Below are 25,773 nucleotides of genomic sequence, written 5' to 3' on the forward strand. Positions count from 1 at the left end.
CTAATGTAAAGCTATCCTCCTCCATTTGGCAAGGAGATGCCCTAAGCCATGCTCCTAAGATGTAGGATTGGAGACACTGTGTTGTCACTCCCTGAAGGAAAAGCATTAGGCTGAAGAACTGTGCACAGGTCTTCACTCTGGCTGTGTTGGTATGGGGATTGTCGATGGATTTACAAATTACTACACATCAAAGCCTAGTGCTGTTAGCATACAGAATGCAGTTCTGTGTCTCCTGACTTTTAAATAATAGTTTTAGAAAACAATATATTACCTCAAAACATAGGAAGGTCTCAACAAGCAGGGGTAGCCCACTGACTTCGCAAATTCCAATGCCTCATTCTAATAGAAACAACAACAACAAAATGCATGAATAGTTTAAAATATTCAATAAAAATGCAGAATGGTATTGTTAGAACAAGTGGTAACCCAACTCCTTTTATTCTTTCTCCCAAAAGACACCACTAAAATGTAAACTGGACACCAAAATACATAAAACTTCTAGTTTCTATTTCTAAATATCAAGTCTAGTTCAAAAATAGTTTGAACTTCTTTTCATTGTTGGAATCAGTGAGAATACTCCTATCAGTTTATAACCAGCATTTAACTGCAATCATGGAAATTCAGCAACTTTAAAGTAAATTCACTGAGCATAGTGCATTCTCTCTGCCCTGCAGTTAGCATCTGCGGTAGTTAACATTTAGGTTATGACTCTTCAAAATGGAACATTAAAAACAGACTCGTGTTTCTCTCCTTACCAAAGTGTTAACAGCTTTCCATGGTGCCTGAGACACCTTCAGCTCATCCAAGACAGCTGAGAAGATGGAGCGATCCTCAGCCCTGTCGATCTGCAGAGGGCTCGTGCCCATGATCTTGACACCGTTCTTGTACAGGGGGACTGCCAGGTTGTTTGGAATCTGGCCCCCGACTGATATGATACAGCCACCACATGCCTGAAAAATATGTCCTCGATATCAACCACTGGATAATGAACAACTGTGCTAATACTGCCTCTGTTGCCTTCCTGAGAATGCTGAATGAACATGACTGTGATATTTTCATTATTCCCATCCATGAATATATTGTTATGCCACAAAGAGGTAAATGGATTTAGTCCTGACTTTCCAGGCACTTACCTGCTAAAGTCTTTGTAAGACTCCCATACAACTAACTACACATGATAACCATGTAAGACTCCCATAAAACTACACGTGATTACCGTGCACGACTTCCATACAGCTGCATGTAAACGTGTGACATTTGCATGTGTGGCAATTGAAAGAAAATTAAGTCAATGAACATTTCCATCCTGTACTTTACATTATAATCAACTAATTCTTGAACTACTGTTGTAATTTCTTAAATGGATACAGATCTCTCCTTTTAACATTCCCCTCTGCTGTTCCTCTCCACCCCAGCACTTCACATTCAGATTAATCATTCAAAAGACTGCTTCACCAAGTTACTCCTATACTCGGAGTTCTCCAAAGGTTTCCTTTGCCTAAAGGATATAGTGTTAACTCGTTACCACTGGGGCCATCAAGACTTTCCAATCTTATCTATGATCACTCCTGTCAGCCCCGGGAAAACTATCTACCCACTGTCCCCACCTTCGTGCATTCCCACCAGCAAGCTTTCTCACCTCCACGTAATCTTTCCCTGCCTGTTTCCTTTCTCCCTTCTCCTTTCCCTTATCAATTTTCTAACCATCCCTAAAGTCCAGTCTAAATCCTACCTCTCATTGTGACATCCTGCCTCCTTTACTGCTGCTTGGTACCTGTCTGCGGTACCCAGAACTCATTTTAATTCCTATTTCCTTACTATTTGCCTTACAAGCAGTCCCTGAATCGTTAAACTTAATCTCTTATGAGCAGTCAAAACTCCAAGATTTTTTTCTTAAAAGCCCACGAAATCTCAAATGTTCTTGAGACTAGTGGTATAGAGGTGAGGGTGAGCCAAAGAGGGATGGTGGGGAATTGGGTTTGGACTTAAGTCCCTCCTCTTCTTGGTTCCCTCCGTGAAACTCCCCCTGAGGTTCAATCTTCTTGTCTGTAAAATTAGGATAATACCTGCCTACTTCATAAGGTTCCTATGTATGTAGATCAAATAAGATAATAAACATTAAAGGTGTTACTACATTATAAGACATTATTATTTATATTAGAAAATATTACAATATCTGACAGGCCATTGATCTGGGCGTAATTTGTGTTTGCTTTAATGACCTACTAATGAATGTTGCTGAAGTAATACCTACGTGCCAAATGTATTTTGTCATTATTTGAAGTTATTCTGAAATATTTTTTAAAGGGATGAAGCTCATTTCTCTCTGATAAGAGAAATTCCGTACTGCCTAAGCAAACGCCCTGCAATTGAGTGCTTAAATTCATTGTAAACATTATGGAAAATAACAGTCCACATTTCTGCATATTTATAAGTACACTTAAACTGCTTTTATCGTCATTTTTTATGTTCAATATCCATTTTTTGCAAAACCTTTAATAAATATTATTCTCTTAACTATAGTATTTTTATTTGCTTATTATTTTTAGTTTATTAGCAGCATTAATATTTTAGAAGCCTAGAAACGAATTCCTCAATTAAATATATAGAAAAGTCTCTTCTTATGTGAAAGACTTCAAAATAAATTCTAAAATTAAGGGAGAAGTAGCCAGTTAGCAAATATCAGAGTCAATTGGACTAAATAGGTACTTACAGTTGAATAAAAAGGCTCTAAGTAATAAATATATCAATATTTTCAAAAATAACTCTATGGAATTGATTTTTATTTTTCAATAAATCAACACATTTAAAAACAATAATAATATGCACTGCTACTATTTACTAAGTACATTACTGTATACCCTAGACGATGTTTTGACTTTCATGGTCATGGTATCACTTTGAGGCAGTTATTACTATCCCCATTTTGCAGTTAAATAAACTGAGGCTTCGTGAAGGTGAAATGACTTGCCTATTTTTCTCATCTAGCAAATACAGACTTACTTGAACTCAATTCTACGTATTGTAAAGCAGTTATGCTTACCTAATATACCAAATCTTTGAATCTGAAGCTAACCCTGTTTTTCTGGTTGGTTTCAAAGGTAGTGAATCTTAGAAGTTAGTAGAAGAGCAATTTCTAAAACACTCTTTTTGGAAAGTGGTAGATAGAAAAACATTCACTGCAAAACCCTATTCTCGTCTTTGACCTCCAGAAATAAAGACCATCATTTGGAAGACAAATCACATCCATAGGAATGTTTTAGAGTAATGGTGTGACGGTTTGTGCAGGTTTTGCCTGTACAGCAAAGAGAATTCAGTAGAAGAGAACATTTATGGGACGAAGTTAATAGATGAGAGTTTTGTGGAAGAATTTTATCTTAAATTGGCCCCAACTCCAAGCACAGAACTTGTAGGGACTTAGGGAAGAGAATCTGGTATCCCACACAGATAAATTATTATCATACATATTGATACAACCACACAAATAGTTTCAAGTAACTTTCTGAAATAAAATATTCTAAAATTCAGATTTGTTTCCCAGATTTCCAAATACTTTAGGCCTAAAGTAATTCCATTAGTGTCCCAAAGTTCTACCGATGTTACCTAGATTTGTTTGTAGTATTTTTACCCAGCTTAGTTTCTTAGTTTTTTAAACCTGATATCACAAAGCTAAGGTATCACTGCACAAATACATTTCTGAAATAATCTTTAACCTGAAATTTATTTTTAGCAGTGAGGAATGAAAAGAAAATTCTTCAAATTTATTTGAGAACATCTCAATTTCCCTTAGACACTAATCTCTTTGGTCAGTCCTTATTTTTATAAACAAATTAAATGCTGTATTATTGACAGAATACAATGTAAGAAAACTTGTCTTACTAACAGAAATAGCATTTACTTCATCAAAAAATAGCCTTGATTTTTGTAATTTCATGTATTATCTCTAATGTACAAGCCTCCACTATTTATATTCTGTCAGTGAGGTTGATCATGCACTATTTTTTAGTAATTTGCATTTTAGTAAAACATTTTTAACATTTCAGACAGAATCTTAAGCTTATACTTAATTACAATTAAACCAAATGCTAGGAGTGAACCGCAATCCTGGTTTAGAGTGATGCATTACCTGATGGGTTTTGCCTGTCACTAATTAATGTCTGCCACTCTTTCATTCACTTAACTCAAGTTGTAGTAGAGGTACCATTGTCTACATATACATATGGTATTAGGTGTTAAAAATCGGAGAATTATATCATTAAGCAGAGTACATATCTATGGGGTATGATCCAGTAAATTATACATCATAAAAGCAAGAAAAATTGTATAATCAGGACTCAAATCAGACAGGGACATCATAAGGTGTCAAATATGTTGCCTGGTATTTTTGTTTGTTTGTTTTGAATACTTGAATTCTATTTAATTTATTTTTTTATACAGCAGGTTCTTATTAGTCATCCATTTTATACGCATCAGTGTATACAAGTCAATCCCAATCGCCCAATTCATCACACCCCCACCCCCAACCCCCGCAGCTTTCCCCCCTTGGTGTCCACACGTTTGTTCTCTACATCTGTGTCTCAACTTCTGCCCTGCAAACTGGTTCATCTGAACCATTTTTCTAGGTTTCACATATATGCGTTAATATATGATATTTGTTGTTCTCTTTCTGACTTACTTCACTCTGTATGACAGTCTCTAGATCCATCCACGTCTCTACAAATGACCCAATTTCATTCCTTTTTATGGCTGAGTAATATTCCATTGTGTATATGTACCACACTCACACACCAAAACATAAAAGATAAAAATGCAAATCTCTTCTCAGGGAGCAGAACTCATGCGCACAGTCATAAGGAATTAATGACTTCAGTTTAAAGGGTTGCCCTTCATAAAGTTAAAAAAAAAATGTCTGCAGCCAAAGGGATATATCGCTATAACATTTTCTCTTAAAAAAAAAGAAAGAACAAGTGGGAAGGAGATTTTGGCATTTCTAGTATCTCCTCTCACTCAACTTCTGATCAAGTCCTCCCTCCAAAGCAGCCTGCTTTACTCACAGGCCATGTCACTTTTCTGACTTCCCCTTAATGGTTTCTTTAGAGGTGCTTCTTTGATTCCATGGAAACAGGCTTGCTCCTGAACTAGACCAAGAGACCTGGACCAAGGGACCTATCATATTTTCTATCATCCCATGTAGCTATGTATCCTTGGGAAAGCCTATTGCCCTTCTAAGTGACTCAAATGTGTGCTTTTAAATAAGTTTAGACGTGCTTCCAATTTTCCGCAAATTTACAGCTGAATGCCTCAGTGCCTTCAGAATCTCTAGGGGCATCCGAGGTCGAATAAGGGCAGCCTTCCGAAGGTTGAGGCACACCCGGTATGAGAGACAATGCTTGTAAAGCCTGCTGTGAGGAGACACACAACAAGGGAACACATACACAAATATATGTACATATGTGTATGATATGTGCATATGATATATAACATTTCTTGTGGGGTAGTTTAAAGGATACATCAATGGCACATTGTTCTTATGTTCTTCAACATAACATTTACAATTACCTTATTATATATAGTAGCACTATAAAAACCAATTAGCTTCAAATAGGGCCAATTTATTTATTTCTATCATACTGAATTCAGTTATAGTAAAAGGACCTCATTATCATCATATGTAACTGCATCCAAAGGCAGTTGTAGAAGTTTTTCATCTTTCCTTAAACCATTTCATGGGGAAATAATTAATTATGTGTAAAATGCCTGCTGCTATTGCTTGTAATGCTTGTTAACATTTTTAAAACAATTATGTAACTTTTCACATATTACGTCATGGATTCCAGTTTTATTTTAATGTCTTAAATGTAGGGACCTGGTTTTATAGCTCTCTATCCTGCTGAACCTGATTTTTAAAAGGTATTCAAGAAATATTTGCAGAATGTACTTGTTTTGATCCCCACTTATGTGTCTAAAATGAATTAAAAAATCATTAGAAAAATCAGGTCAGAGAGAGAACTAAAAATTGTGTATATTCTACCTAATGGTTCAGTTTCATTATATTACAATATTAGTAGGCCAGGCCTAAATATTGATAGAAAAACATGATGATACATCAATTTTAAATTTGTCTGTATTTTTCTTCATAATAATAAAATCATTACATTGTTCTAGCACAATACTTTATACTTGACAATGTGATCTCAACTACAAATCTCATGTTGCCTTCACAATACCTGCATGTAGAACATTTAAACACTCATATGATTCATAAACAAAAAAAAAGATGAAGCCCAGAGAATTTATATAACTGGCCAAAAAAAATGAATTTTCAAGTCAACAATTTAAGTCTTGCAGCTCCAAGTTAGAATATTTTTTTCCTTAAGTGACCATATTTTGTATATAGGGATAATTCTCTGTAGTAGGAAATTAATTACAATAACATCAAAAGGCACAACTATTGGACATCACTCTAAAATTTTCAAGTAGGTTTTTTTTTTGCAGTACGCAGGCCTCTCACTGTTGTGGCCTCTCCCATTGTGGAGCACAGGCTCCGGACGTGCAGGCTCAGCGGCCACGGCTCACGGGCCCAGCCGCTCCGTGGCATGTGGGATCTTCCCAGACCGGGGCACGAACCTGCGTCCCCTGCATCGGCAGGTGGACTCTCAACCACTGTGCCACCAGGGAAGCCCCAAATAGGTATTTGTTTAATTGTAAGCTAACTTGTTCTACAGACTTACAGTAACCTGGGATCATATGAATCCACAGTGAAGATACACTCAATGATATTGGAGTGGAGATGGAAGAGCTACTTAAGAGCAAGCTATAAAGGCACCAAAATCATTCAGAATGAACTCACTGATTTTAAATTGAAGACTACTGGCTTCATCTGATAGCATAAAGAATTAACCAGTCCTCTGTGAACGACTGACTGTCTCCTCTGAGAACTGGTCATCATTAAACTGCAACAGCACATGAACTAGAGAGACTCGGCTGCTTATCGTATGTCTACATGACCAATTAAATCATTTTGCAGAATATTTATTGGGGCTGTCTTGTGCTAATTAATATGTATCGGGCACATGTTACCAAGAAGAATTTTCAGTAGAGCTAGAATGCTTAGAAAGAAAAAGTGAATTTTATATGAAAAATAATTACTCTGTGCCAGGGCCTCAAGAATCTAAGGCTAGGTGACTCTTTTTAGAGTTTTACTACGAAATTAGACAATGGAAGACACCGGCAGCTCATTCTCCTAAGGGGAATTGTAATGTAAATCTACATACATGAATACACATATATAAAGTATGCACTGCGTATATTTTTCTCTCTTTTCTTTTTTTTTACCTCCTGATGATAGATGTCTAGGATTCTCTCCAAAGACAACTCTTCAAAGTACAGTTTGTCACACTCATCAAAGTCCGTGCTCACGGTTTCGGGGTTACAGTTCACCACCACTGTCTTCTTGCCAAGTTGACGCAGAGTGCGGATACTGGAGACAGCACACCAATCAAATTCCACACTGCTGCCTGCAGAGACCATGAGATTAGGGAAAGGGGGGAAGAGAAGCCTGAAGTTACCGCACAAAGAGAAGCAGAAATATATTGCCAATCAGTCCAGGCTAAGGGAGCTAATGCCCTTTCAATTCAATTTTTAAAACTCCAAAATATAAAGGTGAGATCTATTATGCACACTATATTATTAGTAGTAAAAACAGGGACTAATTAAACTACGACACGTTGGCTTGTTTTGTATGCTAAATTCTGCAAGAGGTAATCTCCATATTCAAAGCATTCAGAATCTGAAAGTTAATGGGAGATAACTGTAATAATAATTTTAAAAACCTCATTTACTGAAAAGAAACTCAAAGTGAACATATTGACCTCAGTACACAAAAGTAGTTACGTTAGAGATCAAAATACTTGAGTTCTTATTTCAGTCCTTCCACTTACCCTGTTGTCTGAGGGCCAAACCCAATGATCCCTGAGGTGCCTTGCAGCTCTGACATATCTTGATTGATTGGAAAGCCCTGGCCTTTCCAAGCATATCCTTTTAAGCTTGGCCAGGCCACCCCATGCAGAGTGAGCGAGCTTCTAGGAAGTAATTTGAAGTATAATAATGGCCTAAATGCCTCAAAATATCACCTCTACTGGGATGCCATAGAACTGAAAGTTCTGGGATTTGTACTAATCCTTTGCATTAGGACTTTGTCTCCTAAAAATTCTTATGGGAATAATAAGTTGTCCAAATATAGTAGCATGTTAAATCTCACTATCAATTAAGTATGCACTTGATTATCAGCTCAGCTAATCTTTCCTAGGCCCTAAAGTAATGTAGAATTGTTGCATAAAGGTTTAGAGAAGAGAAGGGTAGATCCTGGTGAAGGCGTCTAGACCATTTAGCCATAAGATAACTGAAGTGGCAAAGGTATAAATACTTTTGACCTACTTTAAGATCTGGCCAAAACTTGGCAAACTACCATATCCTAAAGCACTTAGTTAATTGTAAAAACTATAATAAACTATGCTTAAAGTAACAAAACAAGACCACATATGCTTAAATCATATATTTCATCATTTCCATATTAGAACACCTTGCAGAGACAAAATGTTAGATATACTTATTAAGAAACATCATTGTCTATTTAAATATATACTTTGTAACTGTAATAGATCTTGATTCATTATTAAATATTCAGTTTTAAGTGACTGGGAGAAATATAACAATTTCTCGTGAGAATGTTTTAATTAAATTATGTAATACTCTTCCTGTGCCCCAAAGAGAAGAGCTCTTTGCATCTAATGTCAACACAAGTCATATGTTAGGTCAGACAATGGGTCTACAAATATAATTACTGGCTGATGTATAAAGTTCTTGAGCAAATATAGATCTTCGTGAAAAACTATGCGGGAAGAGAAAAAGTCAAAGTGTAATTCATTCCCCAACCCCAGTAAGAGGCTCAATTTAGTTCATGAGGATGAAAATGATAAAGGGATGACATGATAAAATGAAAGAAGATGGAATCTGTGGTTGAGACCCACATTTGAGTCCTACTTCTACCACTTAATAGATGTATAAGTTGGGCTACATGTCTCTGAACCTCTGTTTCCTAATTTGTAAAATTTTTATTATGACAGCATTTGGTTTACATAGTTCTTAGAATGGAATTAACATGGATGAAACTGAAAAGGCCTTTGTAAATATAAGTTATCACTTTACCAATGTGATATGGACCACAGCCCAGTACCATCATTCCATGTTCATCAAAATTGATATCATGCTCCTGAGGGGAAAAAAAAGTTAAGATGTGGAAATTATTACATTATTCTTCCCTCTATTTAAACTGTGTCCTGTCTTTGAGTGTGTCTTTCCCGTTCTTCCTCTTGCTGATAAGCATCCTCTATTAGTCTTTGGGAACCCATAAGTATAAAGTGTTATACAAGCCCTACTTATTCATTAAAAAATTATTCAATATTTTTAATTAGATAGTCATGAGAAAACAGCATAATTGTATGATCATGTAACCACTGTCTTTATCTCTTCACTTGTTTGATTTCATCATCTTAGGGCAGTTCTTAAAAGACTGGGTACAGAAACATATCATCACATTCAACTCACATGATGTCACTGTTTATTACTAGATAACCAAAGACACACAAAACGTATATTCCCCCATGTGGACCATTTACTAAATCTAGAGCTTTCTGCATTATAGAAGTTTGGCAGTTCCTACCTGACCATTGTAGGTAACATAGAGGTAGTTTGTTACTGATGGGTATTCTGCAGCCAGTGTATCAATCTGCAAGATAAAATAAATAAATACATACATAGGGATTTTTACTCCCCTTATTATAATTATTTTTCAAGGATGCTGTGGACTTTTTTTTTCTGTTCTGCATTCATATTCCTTTAACGTCCATTACTATCAAATATAAAGACAAGAAAAAGGTATGTACAATCCAATTGCTTTCTAATGCTAAAAGTGAGAGGGGAGAAAAAAATAATGACACAATTTAGCTATCACTTGGGCAATGAATGACAATACGCATTCCAGAGCAACAGATCATTACATAGTACCTCTCAGGAACACAACAAGGTGGTCATATAGTCAACTGGTTATCAGGAAAACTTACCCAACCAGCTGTCTAAAGCAACTGCAAATAAAACCTAAAATCAAAGCAAAATGACCTATATATAAGGATGTCTTTGGTTTGCAAATTAATGCATAGGATTTAAGTTACCTATGGCACTGAGCAGTGGGATGACATAAATACCACAAAGCATGAGGAAGAAGGGAAGGGGACAAGATCTCATTGAACATATTTGGAAAGAGTAAATCAATTCAGCTCTCAAGGGCCAGGAGCTCAGCTTAGTGAGCAAGAATTTGGGGCTGACAGGGCAAACTAATGTAAGGCAAGTGAGAAGGAAGAAAGATAATAATTGCTGAGTAGAAAATATTCGGCCTCAAGCCTGAGACCTAAGGTTACGTGTGTGCCCCCTGAGCACATGGGGAAAAGCCAATGATTTTAAAGGACAAAAACCAGCTGGTGGTACTTTAAGCCAAAGCATCTCTTCTACTAAAGACCGCAAAAAAATCACAACAGTACACCTATGAAAATTCTTCTGTGATTGTCATGAATACTAGATGAGCTCATTATGCCCAACCCTAACGCAATGAATACTAAATGAACCATAATGATGGGGCACTTAAAATAAAGTATTACCCTGTAAAAAGTCAGTGCCAAAAGAGATGACTATTCTTTTCAAGAGGGTCAGTCACTACGCTAGGGCATTTCAAGTCCTTCTATTATGTTAAGGATTTCTCTTACTACAGATATATTTGCACGTGGGTCAAAAAGTAGAGGAGAGGTCATTTTGATTTTTGTTTTTCATTTAGGCCAAGAAAATCATGTACTCACTCTTCCCTTTATATCCCAGTGTCCCTTCATCCTTTCCCCTTTAAAGCATAAATCAATCCTGTGCTGAATAAAATAAGTGACGTCATGGGCATCAATTGAAAAAGTAAAATCACTTTCGAATTCCGCCCCTTTTTATTGAAAATGGCTCTATGAATTGGTGCCTACATTTCACCCAAGAAATCCTGGGAAGAAAGAAAAACTCCTTTTCTCCTTTACCTGTTTAACCCAAGGATGAATGTTTTTCTTTAACCTCAGCTCCCTTGTCTGCGCCTCAGTCAGCCCGAGGCATTTTGAAATCTGCTTGTCTGAGAACCCAATCTCCTTTGCCTTTTTCAGGGTTTCTTCTGTAATGGACTCACTAGAATTTAATGAAAAAGAGGATTCAAGTTTAGACCAAACACAATAAGAAGTGAACTATTCACTTTCAAAATCACCAAAGGCTCCTTATTTTCCAACTTCAACATACTTAGGTCTCCTGCCTTTTAAAAATACACGAATAACCAACTAAATGGTCTAGCCTCTAGGAAGTCTACTATTTGCAATACTGACTTTCTCAAACATGTGGTTTCCCACTTTCACACCCTATGCACCCTCTTCTCTTCTTAATTCCTGAAAAGTGACTTCTGTACCAAGTGTCCTAATGAATTTGCTCTTTCAAAAATAATCAGAACCTCTTAAATCCAGGAGTCTTTCTTAATTTTCATTTTCTCAGTTTTTCAGCATATGTCCCGTTTGATGTTCCATTCTTTAAAAAGATATTTTTCTCTGGCAATAAGCTGCTTCTCACCCTACTTTATTACAACAATAATTTACTGTTTTTTTTCTCCAAGGCTGTATCCTCTGTTACCTGCTTACATCCGGCTACTTTCTCTCCCTTCCTAAATTTAGTCACTGTCATTGGCTCATAATGACTAGTTATCCTACATAACTAGTTGATGATTCCCAGATCCTTAGCCCCTTCTCCAGTGTCTGACCTGTGTTCCAGGTCTTTATGGGCTTTGAGAATTTCTTCATCTGCACATCCCAACATGGCATCAGACTGGGTACCCTCTCCATAAACTGTCTCTATTTACTAATGTTACATATCTGTCTGTGTTGAGAAGATAGTTCTGTGATTTTATGATTATTTCCCACTGAAGCCAGATTTGTCTCCTCACTTTCCCCATGCTCATTTCCACAGTGTAGACACCACTCACGTTATTTCTCTCACCTGTAATGCCTTTGACATTCCTGTCACCCACCCATCTTCTCTCCAGCTCCCAGCTTCATAGGTCAGCTAAAGCCAGGGCTCATCCTCAAAGCCTTCTTAGTCTGCCCTAACTCACACACATCTTCCTGGGTTCTTAACTGACTCTTTTACAGGAGCTAGGGGCATAGTTGGAATCATACTGTTTAGCATGTATCATTTCCTGATATTTTTAATGTTTGTTAGCTTTTATTCAGCAGCCAGACATTTTTCCTGCTAGATTCAAGTTCCATGAGGGCAAAGAATACGTTTGGCTCATTTACTAGATTATTCCCAAAGCTTAGCTCATGTCTGGCTCACAGACAGCATTCAATAAATATTTATTACATGAATGAAGGAAACTGTAACCCTAGAGTTTTATTACTTTATAGAAAAGACAAAGAAGTTATTGAAATCAGTTTATAACTAGAATTCAAAATGTACACAAAATAATTTGCAAAGCGTCGAGTTACAGAAGAATTAAATACTACTATAAAAGCATCTCTAACCAAATAGCTGTGGCCAACCTGTTTCAAGCAATAGTCAATATGATAAAATTCAGTTGTAACAGTTTGATAGTCAATACAATGAAATTAAAATATAACAGTGTGTTGCCAGAGATCTAATAATAAATAAAACATTTTCATTGAAATTCTGCTAATAGAATGCAGTTGAATTAAACCTACTGCATTTTGTTCATTCTATCCTTCAATCTTCTTAATTTAATTAACTCATATTCTGAGTTTCCAGAAGAAGCAAGATGGTACATTTAATAGCTACTTCTCTGGCTTTTTTATATCAGTGTTAGTTTGGATTTCTGAAGCTACAGGTCTTCCTAATCAATTCACTTTCTCTATGGTACCTACTTTGTCTTGTCTCTCAAATCCATTATTTCTCCTAGTGAATTTAATTTCTTTTTTCCTATTCCCAGTTTGATTTCTCAGTCTTCTCAAGTATTTGATAAGCATTCTCTCAGAGCGACACATTTTCCTGTCAAATTCCTGAACACAGTCTATTAAGTATTATTGGTCACTTACTATGTGCCAAGCACTGTGCTACCTATCAAATATGGTAGCCACTAACCAAACATGACTATTTAAATTTAGATGCTAATTAGTTTAAAAGTTTTTAGATTATTCAGAGCCACACCTTCACTGGTCACATTTCAAGTGCTCAATAGCCATACAGACTAGTGCCTACTACACTGGACAGTGCAGATTATAGAATATTTTATCATCACAGAAATTTCTACTAGACAGTGCTGCTCAAGACGATACAAAACAGTATTTGAGGCAATGCAGTGATAGAGAGTGATCCAAACATTTTGTGAAGAGATAAGCTGTGTAGTGCAATGTGAGGTCAGAGAAAGTAGACAACAATATGAGTGGCTGCACTTGTGAAATACTATGGCAGTAGAGGGATGAGAACAGAACCATCCAATACGCTCAGGTTTATACAGATGAAAGGAGTTGACAAGGCAAGGGCAACTGCATTCACAGTAATGTGAGGAAGCAATCGTGGCAGGCATAGGAACATACTGAGGATTTGTAGTTGGAAAGAGTTAGTAGGACATTGTGGATGGTGAAGGCGGGGCAACACTCACTGTCATTTCCTTCATTAGTGCTTTAACATTTAGTGAACAAGTGCTCTGTGTATCAGAGCACTGTCCTACGTATTTTGATGGAGAGATAAAATATCAAATCTCTACATTTAAGGAGATCAGAGTATATAAGAAGGCAAACAAATAGCCGTTTCTCTGATAGCACAGTGAGAGGTGCTGTGAGGAAGTGCTCCCAGCTTCTACTGGGGAAGTCTGGAAAGGCTTTACCCAGCAGGTGACTGCTGGGCTTCTAAGCTTCTTGAAACACCCAAATTTATGGTGTTTGCCTTTAGTTTAGCAAAAAAAAAAAAAATGTTTGAGACAAAAGCAGAGGAAGGATTTGTTGTTGTTGCTATTTGTTTTATAAAGGCATATTTCCACTCTCCTTGCCAACACTATATTCCTAAACCAGTTGCTCATCTGCTTATGTGCAAGTGTGCATTCAGCCTCAAAGTGGAAGTGTTTGACAAATAAACAGTTTTCCTAAATTAAAACTTTGGATGATGTATTTTTTTAATCATGAGTTTCCTGGATGGTTTCAAATCATGTTTACCTGTATGAGGAAAGGCTACACATTTTCCCTGTGATCTGCAATCTTATTACAAACACAGGTATGAAGCTTGAGTTAGGTGGAGAAACACTGTGCATACGACACTGAGCCAATTCTTACCTGTAGATGTTTTTAGCTACCTGCCAGAGCATCTTCCCATCATTGTGGGATGGCAGTAAAAGGAAAAACAAGCAAAAATAAATAGATTTTCAGTAAGACATTTCTTTATTCTTGCAAAAAACTATCTGAGGCAAAATCTATATTATGTTTCTATATCAACAACCACACTAACTAAAATGACTAAATGCTAACGCTGAACAGCGATGGTCTGGACACACATAAGAAACATGCCTTGAAAAGAACAATCACACCTATAATTATGACTATGGACTAGCACAAATGCAAGTTCTTCAAGTCCAAAGAAAACCAGAAGTAACGTATTTATCTTTAACTCTTCTGGTGAGATTTTTTTTTTTTGCTTTGAATGATTTATTTTTTATTTCTTATTATATGGAGGATCAGTCAATCCTTCAAAGGCTGCTATATTGCTTTAAATAAAAATTATAAATAATGGTATTAAACAAACAAAAAAAGAAACCATTTAGATTCCTCAAATTTCTGTTAGGGATGCAGTAAATTTGCATTTGTTTTGTCCACATTCAGCAATGCAGTCTTTTCTATTGCTGAAATATGCATAATTCCTCTTATTCTTTTCCACCAAAGGAGTCCAGTAGAGCATATAAAGACATCTCCAGCAAATATACACAGTCTTCCTCCTCCACCCACCAAATAAAATTGGACTCTTACCAACAAACAAATTAAAAAAAATAGAAAAAGGAAGGCTGATGGATAGAATTGGCCTTGTGCATACAAAAGTAAAGTGAATTAATTTTGTGCTCAGCTCTACGGCAAAGAAATAGCTAAGACTAACTCAATCATTATTGCTCCCCATAGCATCCCCACCTCAGAGAGTTTTCATTATTTAAAGGGGATGCTGAGAAAAGCAACAGTAACACAAAATAATGAATGAGAGTTTCAGAATGGGGGTGAAAACTACTTCTCCATAGGCACCCGCTCAGGTGAGAGTTCTAAAACAGATGCTTCAAGCTAGACCTACAAAGTGCATGTTTTAAGCTCACAAGCTGATTCTCAGAATATTTTCTTGGTGAGCCAAAAACTGATTTAACTTTCACTCGATATTCAAATAACTAGATCAATAGCATGATATGATATTTAAACATCTTAAAATTAGGGTGTATTAAATTGGAATGGCATATGAATATATTCATGTTCATCTATTTCAACTTGAATGCAAATATTGGGTAGATATGTTCCTATGAAGTTCCAAGTAATATATCTTCTACAGCACTTCATTCATGGCTTCTCTGGTTATTAATTTCTACTCTTTAGACATGTTTATGAAATAGTGCAAAGCACTTTGCAATCCTCCTCCCTGAGAAAAGAGATGTTGATTCTGATCCACCATGGCAGTTACAAAGACACAGACAAGTTAGAGTTCTTTCCACGTCGATCATGGTCCTAATTGTGTGTGTTACCCCTAACTCCGAGACAGGACGTAGGTGGCCGCTCTCCATTATTTCCCTCATTCACTCTCTCCACTGTTTCTGCGTAACACAAGGTTGGCTGGCATGTCATTACACACAGAAGAAAATTCACTTCATTCCCTACTTGTTCTGATACAAAATTTTATTCTGAGTTCCATTATGATAAAATAAGAGAAGAGACAGTTTGAAGACATGATTCATTAGCTTTGCGCCAGTGATTTAGATAAGGTTAAACCTCTTCAGAGTCAAATACAAGATGAATCATCTTAAATGAACATAAAGCTCATTTAACAATGTGATTTAGATATATGCTTCTCATCTTTATCTGCCCATATTGAGGTGCCCCCATTTTGTCTGCTAAAAGGAATTCCCACCAGAGTGAGGTTTTTTTTTTATATCAAGCTAGGTAAAAGCTTGTTTTAGGGACAGGGCTATAATACTTCTATTTTTTTCAAGGGAAAATGAAAACCTTAATTTGGAACAAACTCAAAACAGAATAATTACTAAAAGAAAGATAAACACTGAATTTGTAATTCAAAACCATTTTAGAATCCTCAATAGGAAATGCTCCATTTATATTATATTGTAAATCGAGGAAGCATTATACCAAGAGAGAAACGTGCTCAGCTGAATGGAACATATTGCACTAAAGAACACAGTGTTAAAATACGTATAATAAATAAATTACCCTTCTGTTATTCGATATGTATTTGAGTATACTAGTATGTTTATCTTTACTCCTTTGAACATGAACACATTAAATCCATATTTCAGAACCGTGTCCTCTAAAATATACTACGTATACAAATTTTCCTTCCCCTACCAGCTTTCCTTGCTTTCAGAGTTCAAGGGCAAACTCTTCAAAGGTTACACGTTCATCATTGCATAACAGATTCTAAACAATTAAACAAAGAAACCCAAATAGCTGTGAGCCTGGCCTTTTCATAATCTTCAGTTTCTCCCTACTTAGCAGCACCAAATGACAGTCTGAAATTTTAGAGGGGGAAAAACGTCTTAAAAATAGAAGATCAGACGTTTACACGCTCTGACATCACCTTTTAACGGTTAGACAGGATGGCTCAGCTTCTACAGCGAGAAGTCTCTCATGTGTTCTCCCCGTTTTATAAACAATACAAGCCTCTCTCTTTCTCCTCGACTTCCGATGTAGATTTTGTTGTTGTTGTTTAAAATTCTACCCTACCCTGTCATCTCTGAAGCTTCCGCCACTCACACTTAGTCTTCAATAATAAATGATAAAAGGAAATGGAATAAATTCCCCTTAATGAGGAAATTTTCACCTGGCACACAGGAGCTGGGGAAATCTCTTAACTGACTGGAGGAACGCCTGCAGCTTCGCAATTACCAGGGGAGCCCGCGTACTTCACTCGGTCCTCTCTTCCACTTGACTGGCTTTTATCTGATCCACCAACTCACAAGTAATACTAAACAAATTTCCCTCCAGATTGCACAAATTCTAATGTGAAAATGAGCACTCCACTTGGCCTACAATTATGGGATGGGCTTACAATTTTATTATTATCTTCTTTTAAAACATCCCCCAAAAGGCAGAAGCTAAGAAAAACACTAGGCCTGATGTTCAGTAATGACACCAGTTTTAATAAGGAGAGAGAACTGAGAAAGATGTATGTGCTCTGTTCCAAGACCCCTCACCAGTCTCTCCCCTGAGTTTTACAGGGCTTCACTGATTATTTTTGGCATTTCACGGGTTCAGGACCATGCCACAATCACAATAACGCAATCAAGTGGAGAAGTTGTCTTCTCATTTTTTCTGTCAAGGAGACGGGTTGTTACCTCTTTCCTTGAGAGAAATGAAAAAGACATTTTTCAAAAGCAGAAGCAGCGTTTAGAAAAGCAAAGGATAAAACCCAGGAAACTGGGTAAGTACCACTAGTTTCTCTTAATTTTTGAGAGCACCATGCCTTATTTCTGTACAGCAATGAGGTCTTTGGAAGCGTTAAAGAAAACCTTGATCTTTATCTCTCATGTCTGGGACAAACAGGGATCCGATGTTCATGTGAAACCATGACAGTATGAAAAGCATTTATTAGGATTTGGGTTCACTTAGCACTATCACAATAATGCTATAAAATTGCAAGTGCTGATTTTCAAGGGATGACACACTTAAAATTATACTTCGCCTTAAAGGCTATTACAAACAACAAAATCAAAACCTAGAAGAAAACCTTATGAGAAATTGATACAGTAGATATTTTTAAGTAGGCAATTTTTAAATTCCTGAATCCTATGTTTATTTTTAACCAGTCTTTAGTGATCCCAATAATCCAGAAATATTGTTATATAACTTTTAATCTGGTAAGCTCATTTATATACATCATTAATATATGATGATTATAACATCATAATTATATTCTATGAATACCAAGTCATGAAAATGAGGGAAATAACCTAATACAGGTTAGGTTAATCCTAATTTTTGATCCTTAATAAATCACATTTTGTATCTCAGTGATCTCTAGTTGAGAATGCTGTGACTCTCTTTCTCTGCCCTTGATTGCTAACAATGAAAAACAAATGGAAACCACCTAATCACAGTAATAAGACTTGTCCATTAGTATATAAAAAAGTGTTCTGCTACATTCAAAAGAGCAGGCTTCTACTAAGAAAATAGCTTTCACCTGATCAGACTGAGCTAAAAGGCAAAGTCTATACTATGGAATATTGCTTCTGTTATTTCTGCTTAGAAAATGTATTTATAATTTAAAATACACTCAGTGTATTCTTTTTCAAAACTTAAGAGGATGTATTCAGTAAGCAAAATCCTGGATTTTCCCATGAATATAGGTTTGTTATACCTCCAGAATTTAAATCCAGTGGATAAAAAGAAATATTGTATAAGGCCCCAGTAGAAAACTGACACTGAATGAGCATTCTTTGATGTCACAATAAGTTTATTTGGAAGTCCTATATTTTAAAACTTCTCCATCATCTTTGTTTAAAGCAAGTCACGTTTCCACAGAGTAGTTTTCCAAATACCACATATGTTGTCCAAGCAACAAATATATAACAAATGTGTAACTTTCTTTGACTTTTAGAAACCATTACTTAGAATCTTATTAAAATTATTTACTTAAGTGAAGCCTATCTACTGATAACTACTGCATAGATTTTTTTTTCTTGCTAAATGTAACTTGTGTAGAAATAATTTTTCATCAAATTTTTCTAGTTCTTAAATGAGAAAATGTAAGCCTTTTCTAGAAAGGGGAAAAATAAGAAGCCATTTCTAGAAAAATTGTAGAATTAAATGTAGAAAAATGTAGATGTAGAAAAATTCTAGAATTAGATTCCTGGTGACATGTCACACTAGATCTATGATAATTTGAGGATTACTATGTACATGGAAGTCAAAAATCTTTATCACTGAGGGTTTTTCAGAAGAAGACATATAATACCCAGATAGCAAAAATTCTCATCTGTTTCATACTAAAAACTATATACTCAAGAACCGAGTGAGTAGCTCCCTCTTCAAGTTACCTAGAGCTAAGTATGGTCAATTAAACCAGACCATCTGCTAAAGATAGGTGGTAGGTAGGGTATGAGGCAGTATGGGCAATATCAACATAACCATGTGATGGCCATTATGTTATCATTACTATATTTACATAGGCAAATAGTGCCTAACTGCCTACTTCAACCCGAGATGGGCCAATATCACTGACCGAATCTTAAGTCAGGGAGGCAAGGCCACTGCCTCACTCCTCGAGATACGCATCACCCACTTTAGCTCCCAGGGCACTAGCGGAGGTTATGCGCCCATAAAGGCATCTCAGGTATGAATGAGAAGGTGAAAAATCCTGAGGGCCAGTGAGTGATTACCTAGCATCTGTAATTATAGCTCAGGCAGACTATTTTGTCTACATTTAATTTCCATTGTACACTTTAGGAGCTTTTAACTCACACCCGCATTAACATGGAAGTAAGGCATTTACATTTTATTTAAAGAAAAAAATATATGTACATGTATGTATGTGTGCATATATACACACATGTATATATACTGTCACATAAATACAGAAAAATTTAAAAAGAAAATCCTTACGCTAGCTCTCCATTCTCTTGAAAATTCTGTTTACAATGTACTCTTAAAGGTGACTCACCAAGGCTTTCTGCTTTCCAGGCCCCCGCGTTTTCCTCACAAGGGTTTAGAGAAGGGCACATCTCTTACGAGGCTTCTGCTCTAAGTGGGGTCAACAATTCAGGCAGGGAAACACGCAGCTCACAACTTGACAGCTAAGGAGGAGCTGATCTCCAGCTGTCTGATTTAAAAGTCATATCTCTACAAAGAAGCTTTTGAAAAGGGTTAGCGACTAGAACTGAAGGCAGAAGCCCTGGGCTAGATTTCTTGCTTTCCTCTGACTGGTGTGACATAAAATATGACACACACCTCTGTGTGACTCAGTTTCACCACCTACAAAGATAGAATAGTGAGTATTTTCCACCTGTATTGTAACAGAAATTCACCTTAAGGTCACCAGAGAAATACAAATCTCTGTATCATAAGTGTTATGATTATATATTTTTCACCTTAATCTTCTTTGCTGGTTAATTAAATCAGAGCCTGCACTACCATTGTACATATTTATGAATATTTCTCATAAAAAGTTTTCTAGAAATTTGCAATTTTGAAAACTTAGATAACTTTTAAAATCAAAACTAGATAGGGACTTCCCTGGTGGTCCAGCGGTTAAGACTGAACTTCCACCGCAGGGGGTGTGGGTTTGATCCCTGGTCGGGGTACCATGGCACAGACAAAAAACAAACAAACTGTGTAAATTTTGGCTTGTTCTCAACAGGAAATAGAGTTTACAATGTCCATGTAAGTATTATAGTGCTCCCAGTATATATAATTTCTATTTGACTGTAAAAAACAATTAGATATATCCCCTTTTATTAGAAAATAGTCATTCAGAGACTTCCTAGCTAATTAGTAAATATATAGTCACTTAAATAATGAAAACCTAGAGATGCTGATTTCCAGTGTCTTCCAACACAGAGTTTATATTCTGTTTATTTTATTTTATTTTTTGGCCACACTGTGCAGCATGTGAGACCTTATTTCCCCGACCAGGGATCGAACCCATGTCCCCTGCATTGGAAACACAGAATCTTAACAACTAGAAAGTCCCCAGATTTTATATTTTGGACTACACATTTTCCAATTAATAATTTTGTGGGTCCCTTGAGCAACCAGGAATTGTAATATATTTTCCTCCACTCCAATCTCCCTTCTTTGGCATGACTGAAAAATTCTGATTTTCACTTTCTACCAAAAATATTTTTTATTTATTTAATGTGAATATTATCATACAAATATTATTGAGATTTTACTCTATGCAAGGTCAATTTCCAAGAAAATATATAGTATATAAAGAACTGAAAATCATTCTTATCTGTTTCAGAACTGACACTATTTTTTAGAATGGTGAAGTCCATTCTTCATTCACACAAATCAGCAAAAGCTTTTAAGAAAATCTTATAATAAAAGTATATTAAGACATGCTATTTGAAATTTGCCCTAATGGAATTTACAGATTAATTGGAGCATCCTCCTAGTATGTAGTAATTACAGAACAATGAGCGAAATTGTGTGGCTCCAACTATAACGTACATTGAGCAAATAGGTAGAGAGTATTCACTTTAATTTCTGTTCACAGCCTTAATTTCCTTATAGGAAGATTCTCATTTTTATGAAAAACAGCATAAATGTAACAAAATAATAGCAAACACGATTTGTCACTTCCTGAGTACAATTCATCCATTTACCTACTTCTTTCTCATTGCACATTTGGTCCTTTTAGTCTAGCTCCTACTCTTTCCTCCCCATCAACAAATTTGGTGGACTTGCTCAATTCTCTCCCTCTCTGCTCTCCCTAAACCATGACATATTGTTGACAGTGTATTCCTATTTATTTATTTATAATTCTCTCTTCCCTTGGTTCCCATGGCATAGAGATATATTGAAGGAAAGATGCTATCCTTGGATTCCAAAAGTCCTGAACTCAGATCGTGGCTTCCGTGTGCACTTCCCCTGAAATCTTGAAAAATTTATTTAAATGTTCTGAGTCACTGTCTTGTTTATAAAATATGGGGTAGGGTTGCATACCTTCTAAGAACTCTTAAACTGTGACTTATATGAGATAACTTAGTACACAAAGATCTTAGAGCTTCTTGGTCCATTAAAAGCATCCTGTCTTATGTATACCTAAGCATATACAAATCTTTAAAAATAGATTACAAACCCATTGAAGGCAACTAACAATACGATTTGGTCTAATAACAGCTCCTAATAAAGAGAAATGTTATCAAGTAAATAACCTATCATGCTGAGATCACAGATGTTGACATACGGATAATCTATTAAATCCTGGCTATTAATAGATACATACATACTACAAATTATGAGTATATGTTATTTTAAACCAACTTAAGATTTTTGGAACTATCGAACATGTAAGAATCAATAAGCAGAAAATATATAATATTTACTTTATGAATGATGTGAACATCACTCTGAAAACATTTTAGGTGAAACATGCATCTTGCCCATGCCAGACTCAAGTTCTCTCTCACTCTTTCAAAATGCAAAATTATTTGTCAAAACTATGAAAGCAATGTTTAAATAATTAATTCAATGAGGGTTCTCAGAACATTAAATATTTGATGTAAAATTTTATTCACAATATACCTGATATAATAAATTATTAGTTAGAAAAATTAATAGAGGCTTGTCAAATCTGTGACATCGCCTAAAATATCACATGGAACATAAAAACAAATTAAAAATAAAATGTATTTTTGGCATTAGTTCACGGGCATGGAAGTTCCCACAGTAATGTTCCTCTTTTCTAGAAGAAAAACTAACCTTTTTATGTAAGGTCCAATATTTAGTATTCGTGAAGAGGTTTATTAGATAAATGGTTTAGGGTATGAAGACAAACCATAGGATACTAATATGTAGAAACTAATAAAATTGTTTTCCTTTAGAGTCAATTACTTTATACATAATATATATTCAGCTTAGAAGCATGGCTAACTAGTAAAATAAGAGAATATATATTTTTTAAACTAGGGTAAAACTGAGACTTAGAAATATAGTGTGAGTTGATAGTGAAGTCAGAGGACATAACCTATTTTCTGCAAATCAGATCAATGGGTTCCACTAAAGTGTCCAACCATCTCTACTCTCATTCTACATTCAAAATAATAAACACCCAAACACTTAGTGTGTATATATATATATACACACACATATACATACATTAGTGTGTGTGTGTATGTATGTATGTATGTGTGTGTGTATATATATATATATATATATATATATATATATATATATATGTTCATATATATATATATGAAGGTCCACAGACTGGGGTGGAGAAAACAACAAATGGTATCACAAGCATATATCATAGTAAAGGATCATAAAAATTATAACGTGATTATACATTATATATAGTGAAATGTATATTTTTCTCTAAATTGCTTCTATATTAAATACCCTTTAAGGCTAAATGATTACTGTTAATTTTTTCTACCAAAAAGTATAAATTATCATTAGAAAGTAAAGTACTGATCCTTCTCTGTCTTAAGCTTAAGTTTTGTTTTTTTTTAAAATTTTTATTGGCGTATAGCTGCTTTACAGTGTTGTGTTAGTTTCTGCTGTACAGCAAAGTGAATCAGCTATACATATACATATATCCACCCTTTCTTGGTTTCCTTCCAGTTAGGTTACCACAGATTATTGAGTAGAGTTCCCTGTGCTAAACAATAGGTTCTCATTAGTTATCTGTTGTATACATAGTAGTTATGCCTAAGTTTTAATGACTTTTAGGTGACACTTTTCCCTAGAAAACTTCAATCAAATACAAGCACAAAACGTTCTTGTCTGGTTTTGCCACGCCTCCTGAACAAGTTAAATAAAAAGTCAATAGAAACTAACGTGTGTAGGAGAGGACATTCAAAGAGAGTGTTCCAGCTAAGGTGACACCTGCGTTATTACATCTGCCAGAAGTTTGTGGCTGCAGGGAAATGGCCAACTTTACTGAGCTCAATTTAGCACTTGAATGCCCAAGTGGAACTCACCAGGCTTGCCCCAGATTGTTTTCCTAAGCTATAGGCACACCTATGACTTTTCAGCACTTACCAATGGATGTAGTTTATCACACTGAACATAGTGATGTTCAGATGAAAATTAGGCCCTTCAAAAGCACACTTTCCTCTTTTTTTACTACATTGTAGCAATAAGTGGCAGTGAAGGGGGAAGAGAATATTAATATTAATATTATCAGAATTAAAAGTTAAAAAAAATAACATATGAGCCTACAGAATAGTGGACAAAAGCAATTTCTGAATAACTTGCATATTAATCCATAGTAAATTAAATTTATATCAATCATTAATAGAGAAATAAATCCAAAACTTAGCCACATATATGGTGCCCCCAAACTTAGCCACATATATGGTGTAAACTGTATCACAGTGGTCATATCCCCTACTTTTGAACATCTAAAATGGATGAAAACAGAGTCCTTTTAAACAGTCAAGCATTATGTTGCTAACATAAATAGCAGCATTGTGCAAAAAAAAAAAGAAAAAACACCAGAGAGCAAAATGGACCATACTGGGAAAATTGCCCAAATTGAATGAAATGCAAAAGAACAAGCAGTCATCATAACGGGTGGAAACTTTCCATTTGGTGATTTAACATGGTACAGCACAAGCAGTGGATGGCTGCCTTCTTTAAGCTAATCACTGAAAGAAGGATTCAAAACTTAATTCAACTTAGTTCCAGTCAGTAAAAGAGCAAAATTATACGACTTAGGCAGGTATAATAAAGTTCTTCAGCTACACACGTCAGTCAGAAATAGCAAAAGAAACTAAAAATTAAAATAAAGAAAAAAATGTAAAAAAGAGTTATAGGCAGAAGATAGGCAGGTGCTCAAAGCTGGTAATTAGCATATTCACATTTTTTCTTGCATATTCAGGTTGGTATTTTTTTTAAGTATCATGACTGTCTTTCAATCTAAAATTGTTAATCCAACTTGATATTATAAATAAAAAGGTTTGGGGTGTAGTGTCTTTAAACAGTTCTTGCCCACAAAGAAGATTTACTACAGTTGACTAACTTCCTTACTTATAGTGAAAGGGGTTCAACTGTGATATTTTTGTACCTGTGCTTATCTATTTATTACTAATATTGTTGAAACCTTTATCAAATGTGCTAGTTCTATGATGATGGGACTATCATCGCTTTATTAAATACTGTCACTATGATGGAAGTGTCTACTACATGTAGTCTGATTTCCTCCAGATGTTATATAATTCACCTTTCCACCTTTCCACATCCCTAAATATATATATATACATATATGTGTGTGTGTGTGTGTGTGTGTGTGCGCGCGCGCGCGCGCATGTGTATAGGGTTTAAATATAAAACATCCTAGGCTCCGGAGTCCTGCTCAGGTTTGATCTCAATTCTGTCATTTATTAGCATGTGATATCAAGGACATTGCTAAATATCTCAGAACCTCAGTTTACTACCTATAAAATTGGGATAATTACTGACTTTCTTAGGTTGTGGTAAGGATTAAATGAAATAATGCAATTAGAACAGTGCCTGATATGTAGTCAATAAATTCGTTGATCATTATCTTACCTGGAAGGCGTTTGATGGAATCAAGATTCAAGTTTCTGTATTAACACATAGAGCTCGATTATCCATTCTTTTTTTACTTTAGAGAACCAGCTATATCAAGAGAACCTAGCTGATAAAGACATTTGACATATTTATCTGTTTAACTTATACTACCTGTGCTTCTGTCCTCCAATCCAGTTTTATTTCTGTGACTAGAATTGAATCTGTCTATGGACTAATGGAGGAAAGG

General features: G+C 35.6%; 1 protein-coding gene across 1 annotated transcript in view; it reads right to left on the minus strand.

Moving 5' to 3' along the window:
- The window catches only part of CPS1 (carbamoyl-phosphate synthase 1), a 142,625-nt gene that overhangs the window by 37,732 nt on the left and 79,120 nt on the right, over positions 1-25,773 (minus strand). Inside the window, exons 22-27 of the mRNA XM_030853008.2 lie at positions 11,124-11,265; positions 9,722-9,787; positions 9,208-9,271; positions 7,336-7,517; positions 756-950; positions 272-339 (exon numbers count right to left, since the gene is read on the minus strand). Of these exons, the coding sequence (XP_030708868.1) occupies positions 272-339; positions 756-950; positions 7,336-7,517; positions 9,208-9,271; positions 9,722-9,787; positions 11,124-11,265 (717 nt within the window). The remainder of the gene's footprint in view (positions 1-271; positions 340-755; positions 951-7,335; positions 7,518-9,207; positions 9,272-9,721; positions 9,788-11,123; positions 11,266-25,773) is intronic.

Source organism: Globicephala melas, chromosome 7, assembly GCF_963455315.2.
Source record: "Globicephala melas chromosome 7, mGloMel1.2, whole genome shotgun sequence".
Lineage (NCBI taxonomy): Eukaryota > Metazoa > Chordata > Mammalia > Artiodactyla > Delphinidae > Globicephala > Globicephala melas.